This window comes from Caloenas nicobarica, chromosome 6 (assembly GCF_036013445.1).
Source record: "Caloenas nicobarica isolate bCalNic1 chromosome 6, bCalNic1.hap1, whole genome shotgun sequence".
NCBI lineage: Eukaryota > Metazoa > Chordata > Aves > Columbiformes > Columbidae > Caloenas > Caloenas nicobarica.
Window position 1 is genome coordinate 37,959,079 of NC_088250.1, and position 25,708 is coordinate 37,984,786.

At 37.8% G+C, this 25,708-nt stretch overlaps 1 protein-coding gene across 1 annotated transcript in view; it reads left to right on the top strand.

Moving 5' to 3' along the window:
- The window catches only part of ARHGAP15 (Rho GTPase activating protein 15), a 325,750-nt gene that overhangs the window by 202,948 nt on the left and 97,094 nt on the right, over window positions 1–25,708 (top strand). Inside the window, exon 11 of the mRNA XM_065637984.1 lies at window positions 19,138–19,215. Coding sequence (XP_065494056.1) covers window positions 19,138–19,215 — 78 coding nt within the window. The remainder of the gene's footprint in view (window positions 1–19,137; window positions 19,216–25,708) is intronic.

A 25,708-nucleotide genomic window follows, 5' to 3' on the forward strand; every position in this document is an offset into this window, starting at 1 on the left:
TGCAATATCCTAAATGGAAAAAAACTCCCACGTATATGATGTGACCTGGTGAAAGTTAGAGAATAAATCTGTACCATTCAAATACAGTGGCTACTCAAAGGTTTCTAGCGTTTCTTTCTACTTTTTCAGGGCCTTGGAGGGAAAGTTTTTCACGGAATGGCGTATTCCTTATTTTTTCTGTGTAGTCTTTTCCTTTGTCATCAACATCTACCTTGGATGCACCTCAGGCTTTTCTGGGGCTATTTGTCGAGTTGCCTTCTTCAGTCTGTGTTCCATAATTCTTCTTGTCCCCAGAAAGTGTCAGGTAGGTGTCCCCGACCCCGAGCTGGGGGTACAGAAGGGAAAGCCTGGGACAATCCTCTCCATGTGCTACAGCTCACATGCTCTGCACTCCTGCCAAGGGTGGGGCCCAATGCGAGAATTTTGGTGTTTCTAGGCCAGATATTATTTCCAGTCATTTCTTGAGTGGCCTATTTATTTATTTATTTTTTTAAATATGCAAAAGGCATGAGTAAAATGCATAAAAAACCCAAAAATGTCAGTCTGCATTGTACCTAAACAAAACGCCATCCAGTACTTCTCATAGTAATGTTTTATCGTGTGAAAACAGTCTGATACTAAACTTTTTTCCGGGGATGATCATTTGTCTGTGTGTCTAATGGCAAAGTAAATGAACACCCCGAGGAGTCAGTATCCTAAACCTATCGAGTGTATCCAGTGTAGTTTAGGTTTTGTAGAGAAATATAGTACTAACGCTCCAGGGAAATATAATTTAACTTTCATCTCTCTTTTGAAATGTCCTTCATTTTCTCCCTCTGTTCCCAAATCCAAGTTAGTGTTCTCAAATCAGCCTAAATGACTTGAAAAATGACACTGCAGGCAACAACGCTGATGATTACAGGTACCGTTTCCATTCTAAACTGGACATTGCAGACATTGTTTTCTGTTGCTTTTCTTGGAGCACAGGATGCTCTGACAGGAATGATACACAAAATTACATATTTGATTCAGTGCCTAAAAGCCACCCTGGGATCCATAACCTTGCCTAAAGATTTAAGAAAGACCTTTAGTCCACTTCTGAGAAGGTTCTTAGCTTAGAAAACTTTATCTTTCAACTTTACTTCTTAGCAGCTGTTATGTTTTTTTGCTGTCGTTTGTTTGACAGGATCCAGTTATAGGTTCCGATGTCTGTTTAAAGAAACAGGGAGGTTGTTGGCTTTAAAATTCCCTTACTGCTTGTGTGTTCAACATTTTCCCAGGCTTTTCTACATAGTTTGCCAAGTAAAGGGACTGACCTTTTGTAGCAAACACTTTTTCATTTCTAAATGCTCACTTTGATTTTTGTCCCATTTTATGCTCATTCCAAACTGTTTACAACCCACTAAAAATGACTGTGAATTATATGTTTGTGTAATGGATTCCTTTTGTGGTCGGAGTGGAATGTTTACTTTGAACAATTAGTTATCTTTGGGCAGATTATAGTGACCTGAAAAAAGAACGGCTAAAATTATTATAGTACCTTAACTATTTCCTTTTGTTATCTTCTCTGTTTGTCCAATGTATTATTTACTGGGTTTCATTGCTTTCAGCCCCAGTGAAAAAATCATGTTAAATAAGAACAGCGACAAAAGATCCCTGAGCGTAGGGTTCTTGTTTTGGGGGGTTGATTTGCTGAGGTAGGACCAGCGGGAACTCAGAAGTGACCGTTAGGCACTTAGAGGCTGGGTGTGCAATTTTAAGAAGACCCTGTTTTGCAAGAATTTTTAAGCACTTGCTCTGTGAAAATCCAATTTCTCAAAAATGTCCAAAGTTTGACACCCCAAAGCACCTAAAAATCGAGACTCAGTTTGCCTTTATTGTCCATAACTGCGATTTGATTATGCATAATATTGCAGAAAGGCACACATGCAAAGTCTCATACAGGAAAGTATTCGGTGTTTAAGGGAGAAAATGTATTTATGGGCAAAGATAAAGTACCTTATGGGATGCAGTAAAGAAATACAGTCATTCCGATGAAGAGAAATGAAGATAAAAATGGTATTTTAAACAACCTCACCTCCCAAATGCCATGCTGCCCTATGACAGAAGGTTGTGTCCCTTTCATCAGTTTTATCTCTTAATCTAAAAGCTAAAGTGCAGCTAAAAGCACTTTAAAACCTATTTATAAAAAAAAAAATGAAAAGAAAAAGAAAGTGATATTTCATTACCTTCTAAATCATATACCGCTTAAAATGTAGTTAGTATTCTGGTCGAAAGTTTACATAGAGGAGAGTTCACTTATCTCAAGGAGTGAAGCAAAGAGGAAATGAGTTTTAAAAATATAAAGTATTGTGAATATATATTTATATAGCTAGGAAAAAATGAGGTTTTAAAACGGTTTAATGCCATCTCATTTTCTAATGGAAGAAAACACTGCAGAAAAATTTTTTAAAAAGAGTCCCAAACACCTCCTAAAGCTGATGACTCCCACTGACTTTGGTGTGGTGTAGTTAGTAGATTATAGGAGCACAGTGAGGATGGCAGAAGCCATGAGGCCATTGCAGCCAAAATATGTATTAGTAGCCACTATATATAACCTCTAGTAGCTTATACCCCTATATGTATTGTAATGCTCCATATTATTAGATTTGTGCTCAGTGACATGCTCCTCCAGGTTGTATTTAGCTTAAGCAATATTTTTTTTTTATGTATTTGGTTCTTGAAAATTCTTCAGTCTCATTCCTGAGGACCTGAAAGTCCGAAAGTACAGGGTAGTTTTGCCAGGGGTTGCTCACCACTGTCTTTGAACTCCCATTAAATGTCCAGTGTTCCTGGGCTGCTTCCCAGCACGATTAGACCAAACCCATCAGCTGGTGGCATAAAGGATTTGTTCTGGCAAAGTTTTCTTGAGAAGAAGGGAAACCTCGGGAGACCAACCTATCCTGTGCAGTTTTAGATTTCTGTCAGAGTGCAGGATTATTCTCCAACAGCACTTGGCCCCTGAACAGTCACTGAAATGTATTTTATTTGTGTTTTCTCTCTATTGTATCTTTTAGCATATTTCTACCCCCAGAGCAAGAAACTTTGTGAATAGCAGTTTGTTTCCTACAAGCTTATTCACTGTTTTTCAGTACTTATTCTCCCCTGGAAAGGTATTTTTTGAACTTTTTTTCTCCTTCTCCCAGGCCTACGCATGCTTCCTTGCTTACTCTGATATAATTTTACATACAGTTTCCAGTGGCTTTAGAATTCAGTACCCTGAAAGTACAGAGATCATATTCCTCCACCAAATGATCTGAGCTCCCAGTTCTGCTAATTTTGTACTGTTCATTCTTTCCCACTTTGGGATAATCTATTATACTTGGATCCAGGCACGCACTAAGAGCTAATACTTCCATGAAGAATGTGCAATTTGTACTGTTTAGCTTGTGATGAGATTCCTGAAGTCTTTTATGATTCTATCTTGTTCCAAGGAGGCTTCTGCTCCCAACTTTTATATGTGCTGATTTTTTTTTTTTTTTTGAAGGAAAAAACCCCAAACTGATAGGAAAAAAAAATTACACACACACAAAAATATCCAGCAGTTCAGCAGATAAAGCCTTTTTCAGGGAATTCTAGTGGGCTGAAGAAAACTGTTTCTGAGGGCATTGAACTATGTTTACTTTAGAGTGGCCAACAAGCATAAACTTAAATGTACATATGAGTGCAATAAAAAACAACAAAGTTCTGAGAAAAGCCATTGCAAGTTCGTGATTTAAAAGGTTTTGTGTTTGTTTGTTTGCTGGTTTTTTGTTTGTTTGCACGGGGTTTTTTTGTTTTGTTTATTCTTCTTTTGAGTAGAAATTAAGAGTGGTTGCATTTAGTGCAAACATGTTGGCAGGCTTTCCTCAACCGTTTCTGTCTTCGGGCTCAGGCAATCACGCTATAGACACCTTTCTTAGAGTAAGAGCCAGTTAATAGCGTTGTGCAAGGTCCAAGGCAGAGTTGGCTCTGAAGGCTATTCACTCTGGGGCCTCTGTGTCTGCCAGAAAGCCACATTCCGAGTGAGGAAAAATATCAAGAAGTGTCAACAGGAAACATCACGGAAGGGCATACAAGACAAATTAGAGAAAAGGAGACAACAGCAGAAAAAAAAAAAAAAAGGCAAAAATCCTTGCAATGACAATGCGCAAGAGACAGAATAAATAAATATTTTTTAAAAATGGAAAGCAGAGATGGCAAGCTAGTTAGAAGAAGAAAAAGCCGTAAAAAAGAAGCAAGCATTTGAACCAGTTGCTGTCTTTGTCATAGTTACCTGATACCTGTTTCGATGATTAATCTGTTCCAGAGAAATGTATCCATTTCTATGAAGAAGAGGGGGATTTGTATTTTAAGCCTTGCCAGTAACAACAAGCAGACACTCAGTGTGCACCAGAGTAACATTTGCAATGCCTGGGCCAAATTCATGCCTTGTGTAATTTTATTGCTTTTACTGGAATTACACCAGAGATGAGTTTGGCCTTTTGCCTTTTTCTAGCATTGTATAATATATCTATTAGTGAACATGCAGAAGGGAACAGGGCATTTTGTCTTTAGAATTTTCCATAAAATCTTTTTCAATAGTCTTAATAAATAAAATAAACCACTTAACCTATGAAAGAAAAAAGAATCAAACAACATTTTCTAGATATTGAAATAATGTTAATATACGTTGTAAATCAAGTAGTTGACACTTGTACACGCTGAAACAAAAAGTCTTGGGAAATGTAAAGCCAGCTGACTGTCTCTGGTACTTATTCTGTGCCAAAGAGAAAATGAAGGTCCTGACGTACCCTCTGGTCAGAGTCAGATTCGGGGTAGCTCACACATAAGTATCGACCTCCTAGCTGTGAAAAAGCTAAAAAGATAGACAAAAAGGTCCTCTTCTTTCTCCTGAATAAACCAAAGATGCGAGGCACTGTGCCCTAGTACAGTCCACATGCCATCACTGACAAGGAGCTGGCAGGATTTCCACTGCAAACCCCAGTTAGTCAGAACTTACAGTCCAGCCATTAATAGAACACTTTGGGCTAGCACTTCACAAAATGAGTCTTGGCCTAGAGGAGATGTTCACGCACATTAAAAAAATCGTTAAGTCCAGTAACTTCCTTTAAGGGGGAAAAAAAAAGAAGTTGTAGTTTCGGATTCTTCTAAAATCCCTGTCACTTAAAAATAAAGTTATGGTTTTTTAAATAAAATTATGAAGGCATCATTCTACAATGTAGGCTAATTGCTTTTCCTGTGGAATAAAAAAAATTACTACAAGTACACTGTATTTTTTATTCAAAAAAGTTTTACAGCAATAAAAGAAAACACATTAAAAAAAGTTTTGCTGTCTGTATGCAACACTATGGGGTCAGTTTAAAAAACCGCCTCTTTTTTTTTTTTTCTGCTCGCAATTCAAGAGAGCAAATAACTGCAGTTGTATTTTATTACTTCAATTATTTGCTGTAGCAGCCTGTGTTACATCAATGTTTTAACCATAAAATATAGCAGTCTAATGGGATTGATACCTAAGTGAGAGAAACTGTGCCAACAGAAAGTGTCAGGAGCAAGGCAGAGGGCAAAGTAAGAGGGCAGCTTAAAAAGAAGGCTTTATGTTAAGGTTTACACTTCTTTAAGAGAAGATTTTTTAGCTCATTTTACTCCTCTGAATTTATGAAACCAATATTGTTAGCAATCTAGTAACGGAATTGTCCCCAAATTGGCTACTGCATGATAAACCCCCAAGGAATTAGCAAGTTTTAAAGATCTCCAGTTGTATATTCGCTTAGCAGATTGTTTTATTATAATCAAGATCCCCACAGATCATGGATATAATTATATAGCAAACCAACTTTTTGTCTTCACGCAGACAAACAATGCTCCTCGGTTTGGGAGGAACGACATAGATGTAAATGAGAGCAAAATGCGGTCATTTTGTTTCATAACACAACAGAACCGTATCACTTGGATGCTGAGCAGCTCTGGCCGGCCTGATCCAGCTCTCTCTTCATGATTCCTTCATACACCTTTATTTTGGTGTCAGAGATGATGCATTTCAAATAACTGAAAATCTCAGGAAACAAATATTGCCACTGAAAACTGTTTTCTCATGTTTATTCTACTTTGTAATGGATATAGGTTATTTCCTTCTATAATTCCTGCTTTACTGATACCAGCCTCTGTCCGCCAAAACAGATGGAGACTTCTCTTAAGGACCTGAATCCATCTATTTTGTGGTCAATGGCTATATCTTCTAACTAAGGAAATGCTTCAGTGTTTTGTTGGATCAGGGCCTTAAGCTTTATTTATATCACGGATGTAAATATCCGGATTTTCTCTCAGGATTTAAAAACAAAGAACAAGAACTTGTTCAGCTACTCAGATTATGGGCCATTTACAGATAATAGTGAGGCTCTTAAAATCACTGAGAAGCCCTCCAAACCAAAGGTAAGGTGGTGGGTCTTCTCCGAGACGTCTTCATTCAGAAAATAAGAAAGTCCTCAAAAGGCAGAGAGGGGCTGTTCCATGCTTCTTCCCTCCATCTTCCCAAGAAAAAAGTCCCCCAATATGTTTAGACTTGTCAGTCCTGAGCTGACGTGGTGTTATGTGACATAAAACACCAAAGTAGCTGCCACCAAACGGCTTTCCTGTGCCAGCAGTAACCACACAATGGTGTTGGAGGTACCACAACTTTTTGTTTACTTAGAAATGAAATAATTTTGATGAGTGTATGGTATCAGTTAGCAAGTGTTGAGTTCTTTATGGTGATACTGCTCATGTTGACTTAAATAGAAAACAGATAAACTCAGAAATCTTTAATAAGAAAAGTTTCTTAGTGTACTTGTAGCGATGCCCCGTGGAGCCACTAGCACTAAAAATCTGTCAGCATACTTGGTAGAAACTTTGTTTCATGGTCGTCTAACTCATATGATGGAGATTAAAGTGAACAAAATCTTGGCACATAGTTTGGCAGTGGAGAAGCATTCCTCTGTTCGTGTGTAGATGTGTGTGTGTGTGTGAGATGGAGACACAGAGAGGGCAGAAATTTAGCAGCCACTCACTCGGTGTTAAATTATCAGGTGTTACATATTTTTAATAAACCTTAGCAGAGAGATAAGATACATCCTCTTCTACGGAAAACCGCTTTCACTTAGCCTATAAAATTTTCAAACAAGATGAGCATCTGCTCTAACCACTGAAAACAAAATCATTCAAATTCTCCAGCCTAGCTAAAATGTAAGCCAGGCTTGAATCCAAACATGAAGATGCTGGAAGGGTGCTCTTTAGGCATTCATGTTTTCCTACTTTACCACTAAATCTCCCAAACCGTTTTATTTAATGCCCTGATCTATGACCTGCAGGACTATCCTCACAGCAGTGGCTACTCTCTGGTCAAAAATAGCCCTGGTCCAGTGATGAAGCTTTTTGCACAGCACTTCTGCCATCACTGAGCAAAGACATAATCTTTTTAGATACTTTGCGAGCAGTCATGATACACCGATGTCAGAAAAGTATCTGAATTTGCACACTAGAAATTTTTCACAATGGTTTCTTTTGTTATCTCTGTTTCAGTGGCATTTGTTGTATTCTGATATGTCATACATTGAAAACACAGAGAGCACAGCTTACAGTAAGAGTTTGTGTTAGAAACTTTGCAACTGTCTTGGATGTCTCTGTAGTAAATGTCGTTAATAATTACTGGAATTTTCACCAAAGAAGGAAATTAGATATGGAAAATACTGTATGCCAACTTTGCCTTTGCAAGCCTTCAGAAATACCAGAGAGTCTGTGTGAACCCCAGTAAAAGGGATGAGATTGGATTTCCACCTTCCTTACATCATTCCATGTCACAGTCAGCATTAAGATACAAAGACAATGATTCAAATCAAAATTCTTTCTGTAGCTTCACATTTTAAAATAATTATCTTCCATGAAAATATCAAATGATACTGATATTTATGCATTTAGTTCACCCAAAATTCAGCTAACAGATATCCAGTGCATTTCATTGCCAGCAACTAGGTTTTTCTTCTCAGAAATCAGTATTTTTTTTTAATTTCTTGTGCGTTTCAGTTATGGTTCAGTTATATTATTTGTATTTCATTGTGATTTATTTTTTTGCATATTTCAAAGCAGAAAGCAATTTTTTCCATTTCAGACTATATTTAAACAACTCTTTCCAGGACTTCCTGAGCAATTCGTACACAAGTTTTGTGCTATTTTAATGCAGTATACCATGGTATGCATGCTAAATGAAAACTACGGAGTTGCTTCTGTCAAGTTAATGAAGTGTGCGCTAGTCTCTTAAATTTTGGTACTTACCACTCTTTGTAATTCTTCAGGATTTTTATGGTTTCTGTAGATATCTTGGCTACATTTTTTGCCAAATGTTGCTTTGGTAATGGTTTGCCCAAATTAAGTGGAGGCAGAAAAAAGCTTTAGAGTTACCCAAACCTGTCTGGGGACAGTAAATGTAGTGGGAATGTCAGGAAAAAATAATATAGCTAACTGCCACTACGATGGGGAAAAAAAGTGGGAAAATATCTAAGCATGATAAGCTTTTGTCGTATCACAATTAATGTTTCCATTTTTCCACACAGTACTGATTAACGTCTCTGTTTCATAAGACTAAATACGACTTTTGAAAAAACAGGAAACTTTTCCTCACTTGTTAGACTAGAGGTTTATCACACGAAAGAAGGTGCAAGAGCATTCAGTGGAATCCCTTTAATTTAAGTATCATTGTCTCTTTAAATGTCTGCAATGTACACTGGGAGATATATTACTAAATTAAAAGGTGTCTATGTTTATGCATATACATACACACCTTTGTATGATCACGTTTATATGTAAAATAGATATGCAATGCTAGGAATTCAGTAAGTTGGTGTTAGATTGCCATATGTATCCTTATCTTCCAGAGAGCCTCTGAGTTTTCCACACAGGCATGGACCGTAACACCCAAAGGTGTCTGATAGTGTTCCTTAGACTGGAGAATCTCATTTTTCGACATTTTCTCCCACTTAGAGATAAAAAGCAAATACAAAGATGCCTACAATATGATATGGACAAGCCAAGACTATTATCAACTGCACATGAGAGCCCAGACTCCATTTTTAGAGCAGGGTTCTGCACATTCCTTCTGTTTGAAATCCAGAACTGAGCTGGTCTAATTTCTAACCGTAAGAAACAGATCCAGGCTCCTGTGTTAGGCAAAGAAACAAGCACTACCCAGTGCCTCCCTGATATTTCTTTAACCGTTGTTGAACTATAACAGTTAAATCCCGTGTTCGCATCCACTTCCCAGCACTGTGCAACAGCTGTAGGACATGCCCACGAATGGTTAGGCAGGAGCCATTCCTGAGGATGAGATACATAACCTTGAAACATCTAAGCCTGAACAAGGAAAAAAATGGTCTTTTAAACAGAAGAGTATCGGGCCTGTCTGGAGTCCTCAACTAGCTCTGAAAAGCCAAGGAATGATGGAAGAAACTGTCCTGTGACTTTCAACTTCCATCCTAGACATCCCTATGCCGTCCCAAATTTTCTATCCCAATCACTATTATCAAAAACATGTATATATCTTTGCCAAGCAACGGTACCACAGTTCAGAAAAGACAAACTCCTTACCCATTTTGGCTGAAGATTACATGTGGCCAAATGTACAGCTCTTCAGTTTCCAACCGTTAAAAGTCCAACAAGCAGCAGCACTGGTCAGGATGGGGAGGTGACATTACTGAGGTCTGATTTAATCTCTCACTATTGTGACAGACGGGAACAGATTTGTCCCTACTGTGCACTAAATTCTGTTTAAAATCAGCATTGGGAGTAAGGGATGTCTGGAGAATTGTATCCGTCCCTTAGCTTTCAACCACAGTTCCTACTGATGTCAGTGGACCTGCCTGAAAGTCCTATATAGTCCTAAGAGAAGAGTTAGACCCCCCCCCAAGTGCAATTTCCTTCAGTATTCTGATGTTGCTCAAAAAACACAGGCATGAAGTTGGTGATGATGGATCCCCAAATGAAGCACAGTTTAAGCAAAGTGGGAGGATTTAGCAGAATGCATAAATTTCTTGTATGCTACTGTCTGTAACAGGCAGACCTTCAGCCAGTTTAGTGAGCATAAGTTACAGCTGGCTTTTGCTGGGATACTTTATGCTCTTGACCCTCCTCAGTTGTATAGCCAATAGGGAGTTGTCAGGCTACATGTGTTTTTAAACTTCTTTCAGCTAAATCAGAAATCCAAAAGCAAAATACAGCTCTCAGCAGTATCATGTGGAGTTGTGACACTCCCTGGAGAGCTCAAGGTCCATAAACCAATGAATGGATTACAATGAGGCATAAATGTAGTATTTTCATCCATGACAGATATAATCTTGAGCCCGTATTTTTCATGTTACTTAACTCTTTCAGAACGTAATGTGTGACAGAAAACGTCTTATAATGCACATTGCAGTAAATATCAGTCAAGTATGCTTTATTGCTGAGCTCTACATGTTTCCAGAAGTTAACAGGCACAGCTGGGATATAAGAAATGGCAATGTTGTATATATTTCTTGAACATACAAAATACCTTGTCTCTCTTCTCCCCCTACCCTCCACATTACATCCACAGCTGTTCTGATCATGTCACACAGTGGATGAGTTTTTCCATCATCAGCTTCTCCTAAAACGATAACCTTTATTCAGGCTTTCACTCTCCCCAAAATAAACTGCATTATCCACATTGTCATCACATTCAAATTAGACTATCAAAGCTTATATTGCATAGCACAGAATAATAGGAATGGTAACGGACGGAAGGTGGTAAACTGACTGTTGGTAGTTGTAACTAGCAGAATATACTCGGTGCTAGTATTTAACATTTATTGATTTTCCTACAAATGACTCAAATCTGCCTACCTGAAATTTCCTTCTGTTGGTCACCATCGTGCCATATGGCCACAACACCAGACAGGTAGGATTTGGAAGCTGCACATCTCTGTGGACATGAAGCTGCTTATATCCCAAGACGGTTACTGGTGAAGGGCCATTCAGCTTTTAAAGATTCCTGATACTTGACCTTTTGGTCAAGCAGGGTAAAAAACTGTCCTTGGTAAAGTAGCAGAGAGCCATAGAAATTCTATTTTATTTCAAGTAAATCAAGCATTGGTCAGAATGGACCTACTAACCCGTACGTGAGAAGCAGGAAATGAGAGCAAATAGGAGTGGTGAAGGAGGTATTAAAACAGAAAACAAACAAGCAAACAAAAAAAGGAATAAACATTCACAAAATTGAATACTAATGTGTTACAGAGAGAGAATGGCTATTTCTAAACTTTTGGTAATTTCAGATATTATGCTGTGTTGCATAAAGTAAGACAATGTTATTTCCTTTTAAAGTGCCATATAAACCAGCAAGCTGATGTGTGTACTTGAGGTCTGTACTTGGTAGGGATTTTTCTCCCTTAGCATAAACCTTGTTGATTTAAAAAGTGAACAAAGATGAATCAGGTGGTAAATGTATTCATGTAATCGTTTTCATTAATAAGCCGTTATAAATAATAGAGGGAAGGTTTTAAGTGTATAATTTTCTGTAGCACAATTGAGATTTTTCCACATCTTCAGCAGTAAGTTAATTAGAATCACCTGCATTTTCTTGGGCGGACACCAAATGGATTGCAAACAAAAACAGATTAAAATAGCTGTAGCTCATGGCATACAGATGACAAGATTCACAAAGAGGACAATCAGGCAATGAAAACCTCCTCTTTTTCAAACATTTTTAAAGGAAATTCAGCTCTTGTGAGTCGCTGTAAAAAGACGTTTGTAAGTGTTTCGCTGAAAGACTAGAATGGCTTTGTTTCTGATCCCATGATGAGTGAAAGAAATGTTTAAGAAAGATCACTTTACAGAGAGATTCAGACTGAAATGTGATGACTGTGATTCAAGTCAAGCCAAAAATTACAGCTCAGAATTAAAGGGGATGGACGTGGCTTGGGAATCCATTTTCCCACATTCCTGAATCTCAATCATCCCAGCCAATGTTTAAAAGAAAATACAGTGGAAAGCAATGAGGTCACTTTGTTTAGCTGCAAGAAGTGGGACTATCAGAATAGCAAAAGTATATATTGGAGGTAACGGCAAAATTACAGTGAACAGGCTGCATGTTCGATGGTTTCATTCAAAACAAATAGCTTCAAAGCTGAGTTTTATTTCTTGTTACATGGAGCCTTCTGAGTACATCTTGTTCCTGGGGCTTTTAAACCATAAACTTCTTGAATGTCAAAGGCAGTGCAACACAATAGAGAAGAAGACGAAGGCAAAGCAAGCTTGATTTAGGCATTAAACGCAGCCCTGCATAGCAGTGGACTCTGCTAGTTAAAATTGCACTTGCTTTGTATTGTCTCTACCCTTATTTATTTGTATATAAATATCTAAGTGGAAATTCTACCATCAAGCGATATGAAACAGCATAAAGTATATAATCCATCATATTCACTTGTTACTTATTCTCAGTATGTAATGCTCATATTCAGTGTTGTAATTGCTTTCATTAAACAGTTTCTACAGGGTCCTGAAAACAATAAGATCTTAGTCAAGCTTTTCTCCTTTCATTGCGTCTTGAAGTTATTACGGCAAGGAAAAATGAGATTCTCTTTTTATGTAGGAATGCCCCTCATCTTCTTGATATTATTGCAGTCAAACATAGAATTATTTCTTGTTAGCTAATTTCCCAAAGACATTCACCAAACCTCATGTCAGTCATTTCTTAGCTTGTTAAGAACTAGTACAACCTCTCCTCTCTTTCACCCACTATCTCTGCCTTTACTAAATTCTGATGCAGTGTTGGATTTCTACTAATAATAGAAAATAGAAAATCTTGTTCATGCTACCTTGAATTCAGGCTTGTCTGTCACAGGTCCTACAGCTGGGCAGTGCTGGTCATAAGTCCAGTACTTGCAAACGATGTGAAAAGTACCAACGGAGAGGACACCTCTCCATCCTCTCTTCAATATGAAGCAATGAAGCATATATTTTATGGTTCATTTTATTTGCTTCGTTATCAGGTACAGTTCTCTACTGGAGATCCTATGTGTAGTGCATGAAGAGGTGCAACCTCTTCCCTGCTTCTGTTTGATACTCCTCTTTCTACAATTCCAGGGATCACCTCTTTGCTGTAGCACTGAACTGAGAGATCATGTTCCGCTAATTATCTAAAATAACCCTCAAGTCCTCTGTAAGCTACATCCAGAGTGTGGGATGTACCCTGTGTTTCTCCGTATGGAAAGTTGTTCTACCAGACTGTAACCATTTATGGTGGCAGTTCAGATCTTCTGTAACTTTACCTGTCCTGATCATCATTTAATATCTCCCTGATCTTTGTGTCATCTGCTTACTTTGCCAACAGAGATTTTTTTTTTTTTTCTCATTGTCCACATCTCTGATGAAGATATTAGATGGCACCGGACTGAGAGCTCCACTCTTGAGAGCCCGGCAAGTTATGACCTTGTTAACTGATATCTCCCATTAACAATCACATTTTGAGGTCTGTCATTGAGCCAGTTTTTAATCCATGTAATATATGCCCTGTTAATTCCATAAAATGTGAGTGCTTTAATCAAAATGTCATGTGGTACTAACTCAAAAGCTTCATGGAAATCCAAACATACTATTTCAACACCATTGCCTTTATCAACCAGACCTGTCAAAAATCCAATCCTATCAAAAAATGCAACAAGTTTGCTAGACAAGGCCCTGATTTCCATGAAACCATACTGGTTAGGCTTAATTATATTTTGCTATGAATTATTTGTTCATAGAGTCCTGAATTAATTATTTAAGTAGACTGTCTGGGACTGAGGTCAGTCTAGCCAGCCTCCAAGTGCATCTCTCTTACTGCTTTTACAGCAGCAGAATAACTCTTCTGCCACTGTTTCCAGCCTTAGTTATTTCCAACTATTTCTCTGTATTTTATTTACAAATGAGAGACATGCATACATGAGCACTGATAAGTGAAAACCAATTTTTTTACAACAGTTATGATCTCTCTGTCCTTCAGATAGATTGACTTCCAATATCACCTGCTGTTGGGTCTCCTAGGTTTGTTTACCCTTGCCTATCTGGTAGAATTATCTAACATGGCATTTGTATGGCACCCACTTCCATGGTAGCTGGGTACCTTCTCTGGACTAGGGATGGGACCTGTTTTCATAACAGATGCCAGCTGGGATGTTGTTTTCAGCCTCACAAATGTGATCCTTTGATGGGAGGAGTGCAAGAAGTGTGCAGTCCTGATGGTCAAAAAGAAGGTTTTTCCAGCAGAGCAGAGCAAATCTCAGTCTCAGCCCCTACCCCGCTCCAGGAGCGTTAGGACACGCCTAACCCCACCCAACACCACACCAAAAAATCACAGTAGAGATGTCAGCAACACTGAAAACCACACTGAGTGCAGATAGTCTTATGTCCAAAAGGAGCTGCTGCTCGTCTCAACTCCAGCTGATCAAGCTCCATACAGTTTACTTGTTCAAGAACCTTCAGCTCACGCCACCCCCGCGCTGCAGATTTTACATCCATATCTCCCTTGTTTGCTGTTAGTGCTTCCATGTTGATTTTCTGTCTCTGGTGTAACTCAGATTTCTTTCATCGTTTTTACCTCTGATTTTTTTTGCTCCCACATTCACCTGCAAGTTCAGGTACCTTTTGTAACTCTATCCAGATACAGTATTTTTAGTGTTGAATTTTAATGTTTCAGATTTAATATTTGCTGCTCTGCAGAATTTTCCTTCTACTGGCATACAAATACTGATCCTTTTGCGAAACTTTATTTTTGTTGCACATTTTTTGTGGTGTTTTTCTCACCAGACACATTATCTTGCCATTGGTATATTTACTGCATTCACCCATTTCTGCTTCTTTAAATGACTTCGTGCCACACTTTTGTGCCGTTAGTAAACCTAAAAAAATTGTTTATATATCAGATATTTATGGTAAGATGCATATGAAAACAGGAGGAAAGAATTATAGTTTTAGGGAGAACATACCCTGATAATGACCTCTTAAATATTTGTAAAGATAGCCCTGGGCATCTGAGCCCACAAAACAGTTTATAATACAACAGCTTGATTACATAATGATACTTTAGTTTTAAAACGTATGATCTTTCTGTTTATGGGAAGGCATAATAGGCTCCTTTGAAATACAATATTTTTGCCCTGAACATAACTGATTTTAAATGAAAGGACTAACTAAAGAATGCCTTTCTTCAAGTTTGTACTTCACTTTGTTGTTGAATCCAGCATGATGGTTTCCTTTACAAAACTCCTACCAGGCCTGGGGACCACACCTATTTCAGGATACATTAATTGTGGAAATTTCGTGGGTTTCTATGCAGGAAGTTACCTACTACTATTTAAAATGGCATGTTTCAAATTCTAAATCTTGTTAAAAAACAGAGAGACACATCTCTGTCTACCATTCTCCCTTCCCCCCGCACATAGAGAATTTCCTTTTATGTTCCTTTTGAAGATACTGTCAAATTCCATTTGAAGATATTGTCAAATATAGTAGAAACTTAGGCAGAATGCAGTGTGATTTTTGGAGAGGGGTTTGTTCTATGCAACGGAAAAAAAAATGAGAATGTTACATTCAAATCAGTTCGTGAAACACCGGAACTGCCTCAACAAACATCAGTCTCATATTTTAAAATATATGTTTGGATAAATATATCACCTAAGCTCTCCTTTTTTCCTGTGTTTTCAGTGTTTCTCTGTACCCCCTGGTTCCAGCTCAGACTGATGCTGGAGCTGACACTGACCTACATCCATAGTTGTTTCCATTTTGGCTAGAAGCAGGAGTGCAAGAAATGCTCTTTAATAAATGTTCTTGAATGTCTTCTGTGCAGCAGATTGAATATAACATTCATCATTGACCATGATTCTCAAGCAAGCCTGAGTTCAGTTGCATTTTAACTTTCTCATCAGAAGTACCTGTATGATTTTTTAAATGAAAATCGATAACATTTGCCTATAGTTTGACAGTTAAACTGATGTATTCTTGCGTTGTTCTCCTAAAATTCCCATACCATTACAAAATTTAGGATGGAAATATTGAAGTCTTTATCATATTTTGGCTGTCATTTCAATTGTGGGTCTATCCTGTTCTTAGGTTCCTCACTAAAACAAACAGAAACAAAGTTGAAGATTGGCATATAAGGCAAATAAAATACTTGTTCTCCTCTATGGCAAAATCCCATGATTCTTCCCTGATAAACTCCACTCCAAAACACAAGAAGGTCACCCTATAGTGAACAACAGTTGGACTTGATTACAATGAACATTTTTTCTAAAGCATTCTTTACCACTATACTTAAATGCCGGAACCAGATAGGAAACTCTGCACGGCTTTTGTTTCATCTTGTTCTCTAAGTATTTATAGCTTGCCGTGAAGAAACACTGACAGCAGCGCAGTGATGTTTTTATTCTTGATGGAGGTGCCCTTAAAAGTGAATTTACTTTGAAAATTGTTCATAGAATCAAGACATTAGAACTATAAAGACGTATTTCTCTCTCTTTTTCTGTTGTGCCTAATTGGATTTCCAAAATAAGTTGTTAACAATCCAGCTAAGATAATGTGGTCACGAAAAGGATGTCCAAATCCACCAATTTGCATTGGTTTGGTTTGGCTTAACTTTCAAAGTTCTTGGAGCAGAAAGTTGATGGCACGTGAACACTATAATTGGCTTGAAATTCTTGGAATTTTTTTTTACATTTTTTTTCTCTCGGCCATATTGTATAGTGTCCAAATGAGACAAATCAGACCTCGTTTCTGGACCAAAGTAAATTTATAACAGTAATAATGCACTTCTATACTCCAGATCATTTTGCAACATGTAATAGGCCCCAATTTACAAAGTAGTTTGTCATTTTCATTCAATCTGGATAATTTATGTAGGTTCCAAACTGATGCTATGACTGTGAGACACTGCTGTTTCAGGCAAAGTGACATGTATTGCTTTCACTTCCATATATCCAAAAAGGTTACGAACCAAACTGAGTTAGATCCAACGAAAGTTAACATTCTGTTTTGAGGCTTGTTTGTTTGCCTGGGTTTTTTTTTTGTTTTGTTGGTTTGGTTTTGTGGTGGCGATGGTGGTGGTTTGGTTTCTTTGTTTGTTTATTTGGTTGGTTTTTTGGGGTTTTTTTTGTTTGGTTGGGTTTTTGGGGGGTGTTTTGGTTTTTGGGGGGTTTTTTGGGTTTTTTTGTTTGGTTTTTTTTATTATTATTTTTATTTTTTTTCCTCTTTACTTTCTGGTCTAGACTTCAATTTACACAGTGCAATTCTTAATCCCTTACAGCAAGACTCCCACATTCCTGTGCTCGGAATTACTCTTCCTCTCCCCTTTACTAAAACAGAATGAGACTTCAGATTTAGGATAGAATTGCATTACTTAAACATTTTAGTAATTTCCATTTGCTCATATGTTATATATCCAGTAGATGGATAACTTCCAAGTGTTCTTGATTACCAAATCCTTTTTGATTTCTCTTAAATAAACTTTTTCTTTATCCCTCTGTAACCAAAGGGGATCTTCCTGAAATGAATCATCACTCTCAGTATTATGTTCCAGCACACCCACAGGTGCAGGGTAGAAAATTGCCCAATAAAAGACATAGATAACCAGTGTATAACATGGAATTATTATTACTTCTAAAAGTAGATTATTTAAAGTAAACCAAATCTGGATGTTCTTAGCAGGACAGACATCAAATAAGATGCAGAGAGAGAAAACAAACACACAAAAGACTGTATTTGGTTTCAGTCTGCATCAAAAGTAAAAGTAGATCTGTGAAATGTTTCAAGAGCAGTGAGGAATACCTCCAACCAGTTGAGTTCACTGGCTCTGGCACTCATCTGCCAAGGTATGATGGAAATATCTTTGCAATAAGGACTTGAACCTCAGCTCCTTCCTATTTTAATGTTATTACAACTGGGCTTCTGGGATTTTGCACTTGTTTTCACTCTTTCCTATAGTTTCAGTTTTTCTTTTTTCCCTACCCCAAATTGGAAAAAAAAATCCCTCTAGATATATTGTCAGAAAATATTTCCTGAAAATTTTTGGTTTTGACAAATTAGCATTTTCTAAGAGAAAGGCTTTCTCTGAAATTGCTTGCCAAAAGCTAATTAAAACTTGTGTTCCAAGTGATGAGTAGCCTTAAAAAAACCTGTTTGTGTAGATTCTCTTAGCTTCTTATGTACTTGCAAGATTTAAACGTGAAATGACAATGTACAATTTAGTGTTTTGAATTTTTAAGCATGCAGATTCAGTCATTGTTGCACAATAGCTAATTCTCCCAGGAAAGGAGAGCAGTTCCCATGTGCTTTGAAATGCTACAGCTATGCAACCAGAGCTGGAAGTGCTATTTTAAACAGTCATATCAGTAGAGCTTGCTGTAGGAGATAATATGTCATAAAAGGGAGTATGACATCTAGTTTCACCTAGAAGATAAACCTTGAGTAGATATGCAGGGAGAAACAAGACTGTCAGGTTGTCCTTGAAAAGAATGGCCTATATTAATGAAGAAATGTACTCCAGGGCATATGCTATTTGGGATATTTAATTTCATCTTCAAACTTGTCTGATCTGCTATGAAGAATATAGCAGAGAAACGGTAGTTGTGTATAGTATCACGTGGGTCATGATTTCAGAGTGGGCATCTCGACACTTTATTTTCAGGAAGGTCACAGCCTCAGAAATTCAGGTCTGAAAAAAAGAGGCCCCGGACTGAGAAGTTTCCCCAGCTCTGTTAATAGAAACACCCCACATTTGAGCAGGGCTCACATGGCATCGCGCGTACCCCAAACAGCCCTTCTCCATCAGCACGAGAGCTTATTCACTCCTCCTTTCCCGTCACACTCAAATACCCTCGCAGAACCATTTTCTGCTGACAGAATTACAAGATAATTATAGTTAGGTGTTTTGTATTCACTTAAGTTAATCTACCACTTTTATTTTTCATTGTTGCTTTAATCAGGCAGGAGGCCCTTCAGTTGTTGTCAGGTGGATTATTTTTCATTTCTCTTCTTCATGCTTGTTAGGGCGCTTCTGGCTTCCTGACAGACGTACAAAGAAAAATACTTATATGATCTAAAATGAAATATGTGTTTCTCTTTCAGGTCTAGATGTTGATGGAATATACAGAGTTAGCGGCAATCTGGCAACAATACAGAAGTTACGATTTGTTGTCAATCAGGGTAAGTGATTCCTCCACCCTGGTAATGTTTTGTTTAGTACTTAACTGTCTCAGATGACAGTATTTCAGAATCTGCTATACATTAGTGGCATAGAATGATGAGCCATGTTTTGTAAAAGAGAGGAAAGTGAAGGTAGAAAGATATTGCACAGAGGGAAATGTCAGCTAGGAGAGACGAAAAATAGCAGAGTAAGCAGAGGAAAACAGTAGTTTAAGGGGAGATGAGAAGCAAACAGCAGCAACAACAACAAAGAAAAAAGAGGAAATGGATACATGAAACAAGGTGGCAAAAAACAAAAGCATATATAAAAAACAAAGAATCTAAGCGAAGGGGGGAAAAAAAAGATTAAAAGGAAAAAGAGCAGATTGTTTGGATGTTGGAAGTTAAACAAAACCAAAAGTAGAACAAGGATCCAAAGGAAAACCAGCAAAAGAGAAAAAGGTGCTGAAAAGAAGCGGACATGAGATACTAAAAGCAGAGTACTGGCTCTGTCAAAGTCAGTGGAAGATTTACCACGGATTTTCAAAAGGCAAAGATTTGACCCCAGCAAATGAGAAGAGGAAAGATGAATGTTTTGGAGATTTCAGTTCCAGAATTAGACCCAAACATTGCATTACAGTTTTATTTACTGAACAAATTTCCCCAGGTTCCATATACAGTGAACATATTTTCACAAATACAAAAGAACTTTTTTCACAGATGTGGCCTAAGTGAATATAACACTGACCAATAGATACTGTTACAGGTGTGGAAGCTGACATTGGCAGCTAATTAGGGTAAATGACAAATACATTCATTTCTCCAAACAGTTTACTACTCTTGGCAAAGACTAAATAGCCCCACATTTAATAGCTTAACAAATGTCATCAATGGTGGTGAACCTCCTGATACTACTTAACAAGAAAACAAAATGAACTTCTCAGAAAACAGGAAAAATCCCAAATCTTAAATTGCATTATAGGCTTGATACACATTTGAATTAATCAAGTATGAATGTGAAGCTGCTGCAACATTTTCTCTTTTAAAAGTTACCTGGAGGCTATTGCCAGAACTGCTAAATATTGTGTATGTATGTGTTTTTTGAGATCATAGCTGTTGGAGAACAACTTCATTAGTTTTGTTCTACACATTAACTAGGACTTTTAACTCAAAAATTCTCATGAAATTGAGAGATATGAGAGACATAAAAATATTCCCACCTTCAAGCCTCCATTTCCATCTCTAGGGAAGGTTTCAGGGGAGCAGTAGGTATTTGTCACCTCCTCAGCTGCTCCGGATCACTCTTGTCTTCAGCTGAAACTGGAGGATGAACTCTGGTTTATGACGAATCAGTATTTATGCCAGTAAATTCAGTGAGACTGGATAAATCATCAGCCTCATGGTTTTGACTCATTACTTGGGTTCCCTTAGATTTATAGTTGTTGGGTATTTGTGTGTCGATAATGTAGTCTGCCTTGGCTTTCAAGTAACCGTACCCTGTATTTTGTTTGGAGACAGAGAGGTAAAACCAGGATTTTCTGTCCTTCTTCACTGCCTAGGATGTTTGCTCAGGAAAAAAATGTGCCATAAAAATAATGGTCCTGTCTGTCATGTCTCATGGCATCCGAAGGTTAACGTACTTGAGGTTAGCATCACTGCTCAAGTTTTCACCTAAAACAGATGGGCTGATGCTTTAAAACTAGACAGAAGCCTAAGCTGGCTTTTTGAGGTACCAGGCACATTTTTCTTCTAGTTTATACTTCTGTGAAAAACGAATATATAGTGGTGAAGTTAATAGTACATTAAAGCCACTCTGGCGCTGGCTACTTTGGGTGCTTGCGAGAAATCTGCCTGTTGACTGACCAGTGGAAGCTGCAGGCAGAAGACAGCTCGTGGGGGCACAAGGTACCTGCAAGAAACACCATGGGGAGATGGGGCGAGCAGAATTTATTTAATATGTTCCTGGGAGGGCAATAGCAGCCTCCAGCTGGTGTCCCCAAGGGCCTGTTGTCCCCTGTCAATTAGATGCTGAAGACAGCAGCAGTTTCAGACCATTTCCAGAAGTCGCAAAAGTTACTTGAAAAACCAGTACGTGCTCCCAGCCTGTTTATTCACCAATCCTCTAAAGCTCTGCAGTGGGATGACGTTTAATAACGCACTTGCCACACGTCGCTTTTTCACTCAGTACTTCTTGTGACCTCGGAGGTCCCTATACCTTCATTTTTCTGCAGTTAACAGTGGGAAAGTATTATTTATATATATTTCTTTCCCATAGAGATTTTTTTTATTATGCTTACAGTTTAATTTAATTATAAATGCAAACAAATGTTCTGAAAAAGCCTATTTACATTGCAGAGATTGACTGTGCAATCACTTCTTATACAGACCAAATACTTAATGGGTTCTTTCTTCCCGCTTGCTTCACCACTGTGTTACACCTACATTTAAAGGATATAAATAATATGTATGGCATTGAAAATTAAAGATCATAGAAGAGACTCTAGGCTGGCTGCCATATAAAAGTTTATTTTTTTTTATTAGAATAATCATTAATTAGAATATAGCAAAGCTTTATTTGGCTCCTTTTCCTATACTTTTAATGTCATCTGCAGCACCAAAAATTAAATGAGAGAGAACTGGTGAACATGAAAAGAAAAAAAAAAAAACGGTTGACAGCTTCATCATTAAAGGAAAAATAAGAACAGTAAAAATCTAATAAGACCCTTGAAATTTCAGATATTTTGTGGCGAGGATAGCCTTACAATAAAAAACATGCTTTGTGTCTTTTTAAATTCTCTGAATATACTTGGTGTTTCCTTCTCATTTCTTGAGGTAGGCGGCTCCTGAAGAGGGCTCTGACCTTGCCAACATGAGCATCAGCAGAACAAACTACCTTATTTACTTTATCCCTTTCATAGAGTTTTCTTTTTCTATAAAAGTCTGTTGATACCATACCTTTTTTGCTTCTGTGCAACAGGATTATCTTTTATCTATGATTTATTTTCCCATTAAGAGCTGAAAAGATCGGTTGATCATAAGGGGACCAGGCTTTAACACCTCTCAGCACTTTCAAAACTCTAAGTCATCATTTTTCAAATCACTGAATCAAGGCAGTAGACTGTTTGGACCAATACTGACCTCAGGAAATTCATACTTTTCTTAGTCTACAAGCGCTAAAAGAATTTTGGCATCAGAAACTAAGCTACTAGTCATTCCGTATTTCTGGCTGTTAACCTATGGCAAAGGTTTCTATAACAGCAAGAGACACTGGACAGAAATGTCCATTCCTTTTATGCTTTCTATATTATTGGTTAAGAGTAGTAGTTGCAATTAAAAAAAGAAAAAGATAATACTTGGCAATTGTTTAGGGATTTTATGAAAAATCTAGAGGACTTCTGTTGGTTCTAAGCAAGTTCGAGAGAGTTAAAGCATTCGCAGGTATTTATAATGGTATTCTTTTAATTCACACCTGTAGAAAAAGGGAGAAGGTTCTATAAATGGGTCTGTTAGGCCATGTGAAGTGTGCTGGCAGTTCTGGGATATGAGGATGTGCCCGAAAATACCAATTGTTTTGGCCCAAAGCCCCAGGGTGGGGCTGATGGGACCCCCCGAGCCCATGGGTGGGGCTGGGGGAGCCCCAGGTGGGGCTGCTCAGGGCCATTAAGGCATCACTCTATCAAAGTGAGGACAACCAGGAGGTGCTTTTCCAAAGCCAGCTTCTGACCTGATTAAAAAAAAAAATAATAATGCTAACAGCGAGGGGGAAAGCGCCTGAGGAAGAAAAGCAAATTAAAAAAGAGGGCTCTTCATCCATAAGGGTGTTAGGATCTAAGTGAGGGTGTGAGTTTATGGTGCTCCCTGCTCTGATTGAACCCGCACTGTGATATAACCAGGTAAGACTTTATTTGTGCTAAACCTTATAGTTCTCTGTGCTTGAAGACAAGAAATACTTGGCTGAGGAGGTAGAAGCTTATTTCTTTGGGCCTCCTGTGCTAATTTGCTGAGTAGCTGGAAAAGCGTTGAATTTCTGCAGCTGTCAAACAAGCAATTTTCCTGAGTACTAAATTAACTGAAAAAAATGGAGCTGTGAAAGGTTCATAACACTAGGATTCTATCTCAATGCATATATGTTCAGCGAAACTAACCATAGAAATACAAATTTCAATACTTACTGGCACATAAGTGTGGGTTTATACGTACTACAAGAGAGTTCCTAATTGTCTTTATATCTCATGCTTTGTTTGCAAAATGGTTGGTGTTTGCTGTACAGATGACCTTTGCATCCTCTTATGTCATTTGGAATACCTTGTGTGATAAGTGCAAAGCACCACGTGCCATCCAAAGGTCAATTACCGTGTTTTTAAGGCTTCATTACTATACTTATGTACCAAACCTGGAGGGAAATATCAATTTTTGCAGAGGCTAAACATTGCATTATAGTAGAGGGGTACATTTCTTATGGAACATGGAAAAGGACAGCCAAAGATACCTGAATTGGTATCTACATTGACGGAAAAGGTGAATTTACTCTTACCCTGACATTACCTTGAGTTAAGAAATACCACTCTGGCAAAAAAGAATTAAAGTATTCCTGTTGTTTCTTCTGTAAGAATACACTGGAATACAATTAAGTTTGAGAAAAATTAAAAGTAAAACTTAAACCACAAATACGTGAACTGATTGTGAATATTTATTAACTAAATAATTTAATAATAAAGAAAATGCCTACTTGATTAATTGTTACAGAGTAAAAATTACAATAAAACTGTCTTGATCAGTGCTTTGCAGAAGCACCATTACTGTCTGTGCAGTTGTTTAACAAGGATTTAATTGGAAAGATAAGTGAATGCACATTTAAAAGTATTGTTAATTTGCTTTATAATCACCCCATCCTTCACAGTATTGACAGCACCAGGCACAAACCCCTTTCTCTTTTACAAGTATTATTTTCCATATGTGCACAATAAATTCTGAAGCAGTAATTGGAAATTTTATGGATTTCAACATACCTAGTGTTTTGAGTTTATAGGTGCCATATCCCCTCTCTAAAGGTAGCTCATAGGTGGCATTGTAAGTAAAATCGTTGCCTTTTTAGTACCCATGGGCTGTTTTGGAGGTTGTGGTGTGGTAGTTTGTTGGGTTTTGGGTTTTGGTTTTTTTCTTTCCTAAGGAGTATCTAATTCCTATTTACTTTTCCTTTCCGTTTGAAATATCAACAAAATCCTCATTGCAACATTATTTTCGATTTAATAAACAACAGCTGTCAAAAACAGTAATCTTCAATATGTTTATATTCCCTCTGTACTTATATTTATTGTTCTAAAATGGCTTGGATTAATCTAATTGACAAGTAAGAGCCCAGACCATATGAGCAGCTAAGGATGATACCTTTAACCAGCAGGGTTCTTCAACTGTACTGACATGTTCTTTATCAACGAACTATGGGAAAAGAGGAACAAATCTTGGGATTTTTTTTATTTTATTTTTTTTTAATATTACTGACTATATGAGCTTGCTGGGACCATATGTCTGAGCCTTGGCTATCAGGAACCAGAGTGGTTTCCCGGCTGGCTCTGCCTTTGCAATGGAGCCACCAGGTCAACACAAATGGGCTGGGTGGTTTTGGAGAGAGGGTTTAGAAGGCAAAAAAAAGAGGGGAGAGGGGAAAAAAAGGGAGGGAATTGGGGGGGAAAAAAGGTGAAAGAAGAAAAGGAATGAGAAAACAGCTTATTTTCGCAGCTCTATTTCTTTAAATTAAGAAATAAGGGAAGAAAAACAAAAATAAAAAACCCAAACAAAAACCACGAAAACCCCAAACAAACAAAACCAAAACCCTGAAAAACCCCAAACCAACCAAACAAAAACAACCATCAAAGCAAAAATCTCTCCCCATTTAAAAATACGTGAGTGTTTCCATTGACCCAATATATCCATTTCAAAGGCAGCCAGCAGCTCCAGTCCTGCCAGCTTCCAGAGAGCAGCTATGAACATAAAGGTCCAACACGACTACCGTGAGCTTTATTTTAAAACTGAAGCAAGGATCACAGGAAAAACTGGAGGGGGAAAAGAAAAAAAGGGGTGGGGGGGGGGAAGAAAAGGATTTGTTCTTTCTGGTAGTCACTTTCCTTTTTGTTTATAGGTCTTTATCGTGCACATGCATTAGTGAGATTTCCCATTGTATCCTGCCATCTCATACATTTTTAGATGTTTTAGGAGGTTATTGATTGTATTTTTCACACTTATGTGAGTGTGCTTAGAAACACGTGAGCATGTCTTGGCTGGGGTCTGAGCTCAGAGCCACATTCCAGCATTGGTGACGTTCTCCCTGTGATCAAGTGCAGCCCAGAGAGGGAAGCCACCAGTTGTTCAGTAAACCAGTCCCACTGAGAAACCAGTAAGAGTGGTCTAAAGTCCCTGTTGGAAATAGCAGGCTCAAACTGGGTTACTTCCTAGCTGAGAACCAAAATGTCTTGAAAGCCTTGAGTCAAAAATAGTTTTTTCTTTCATTTTCACA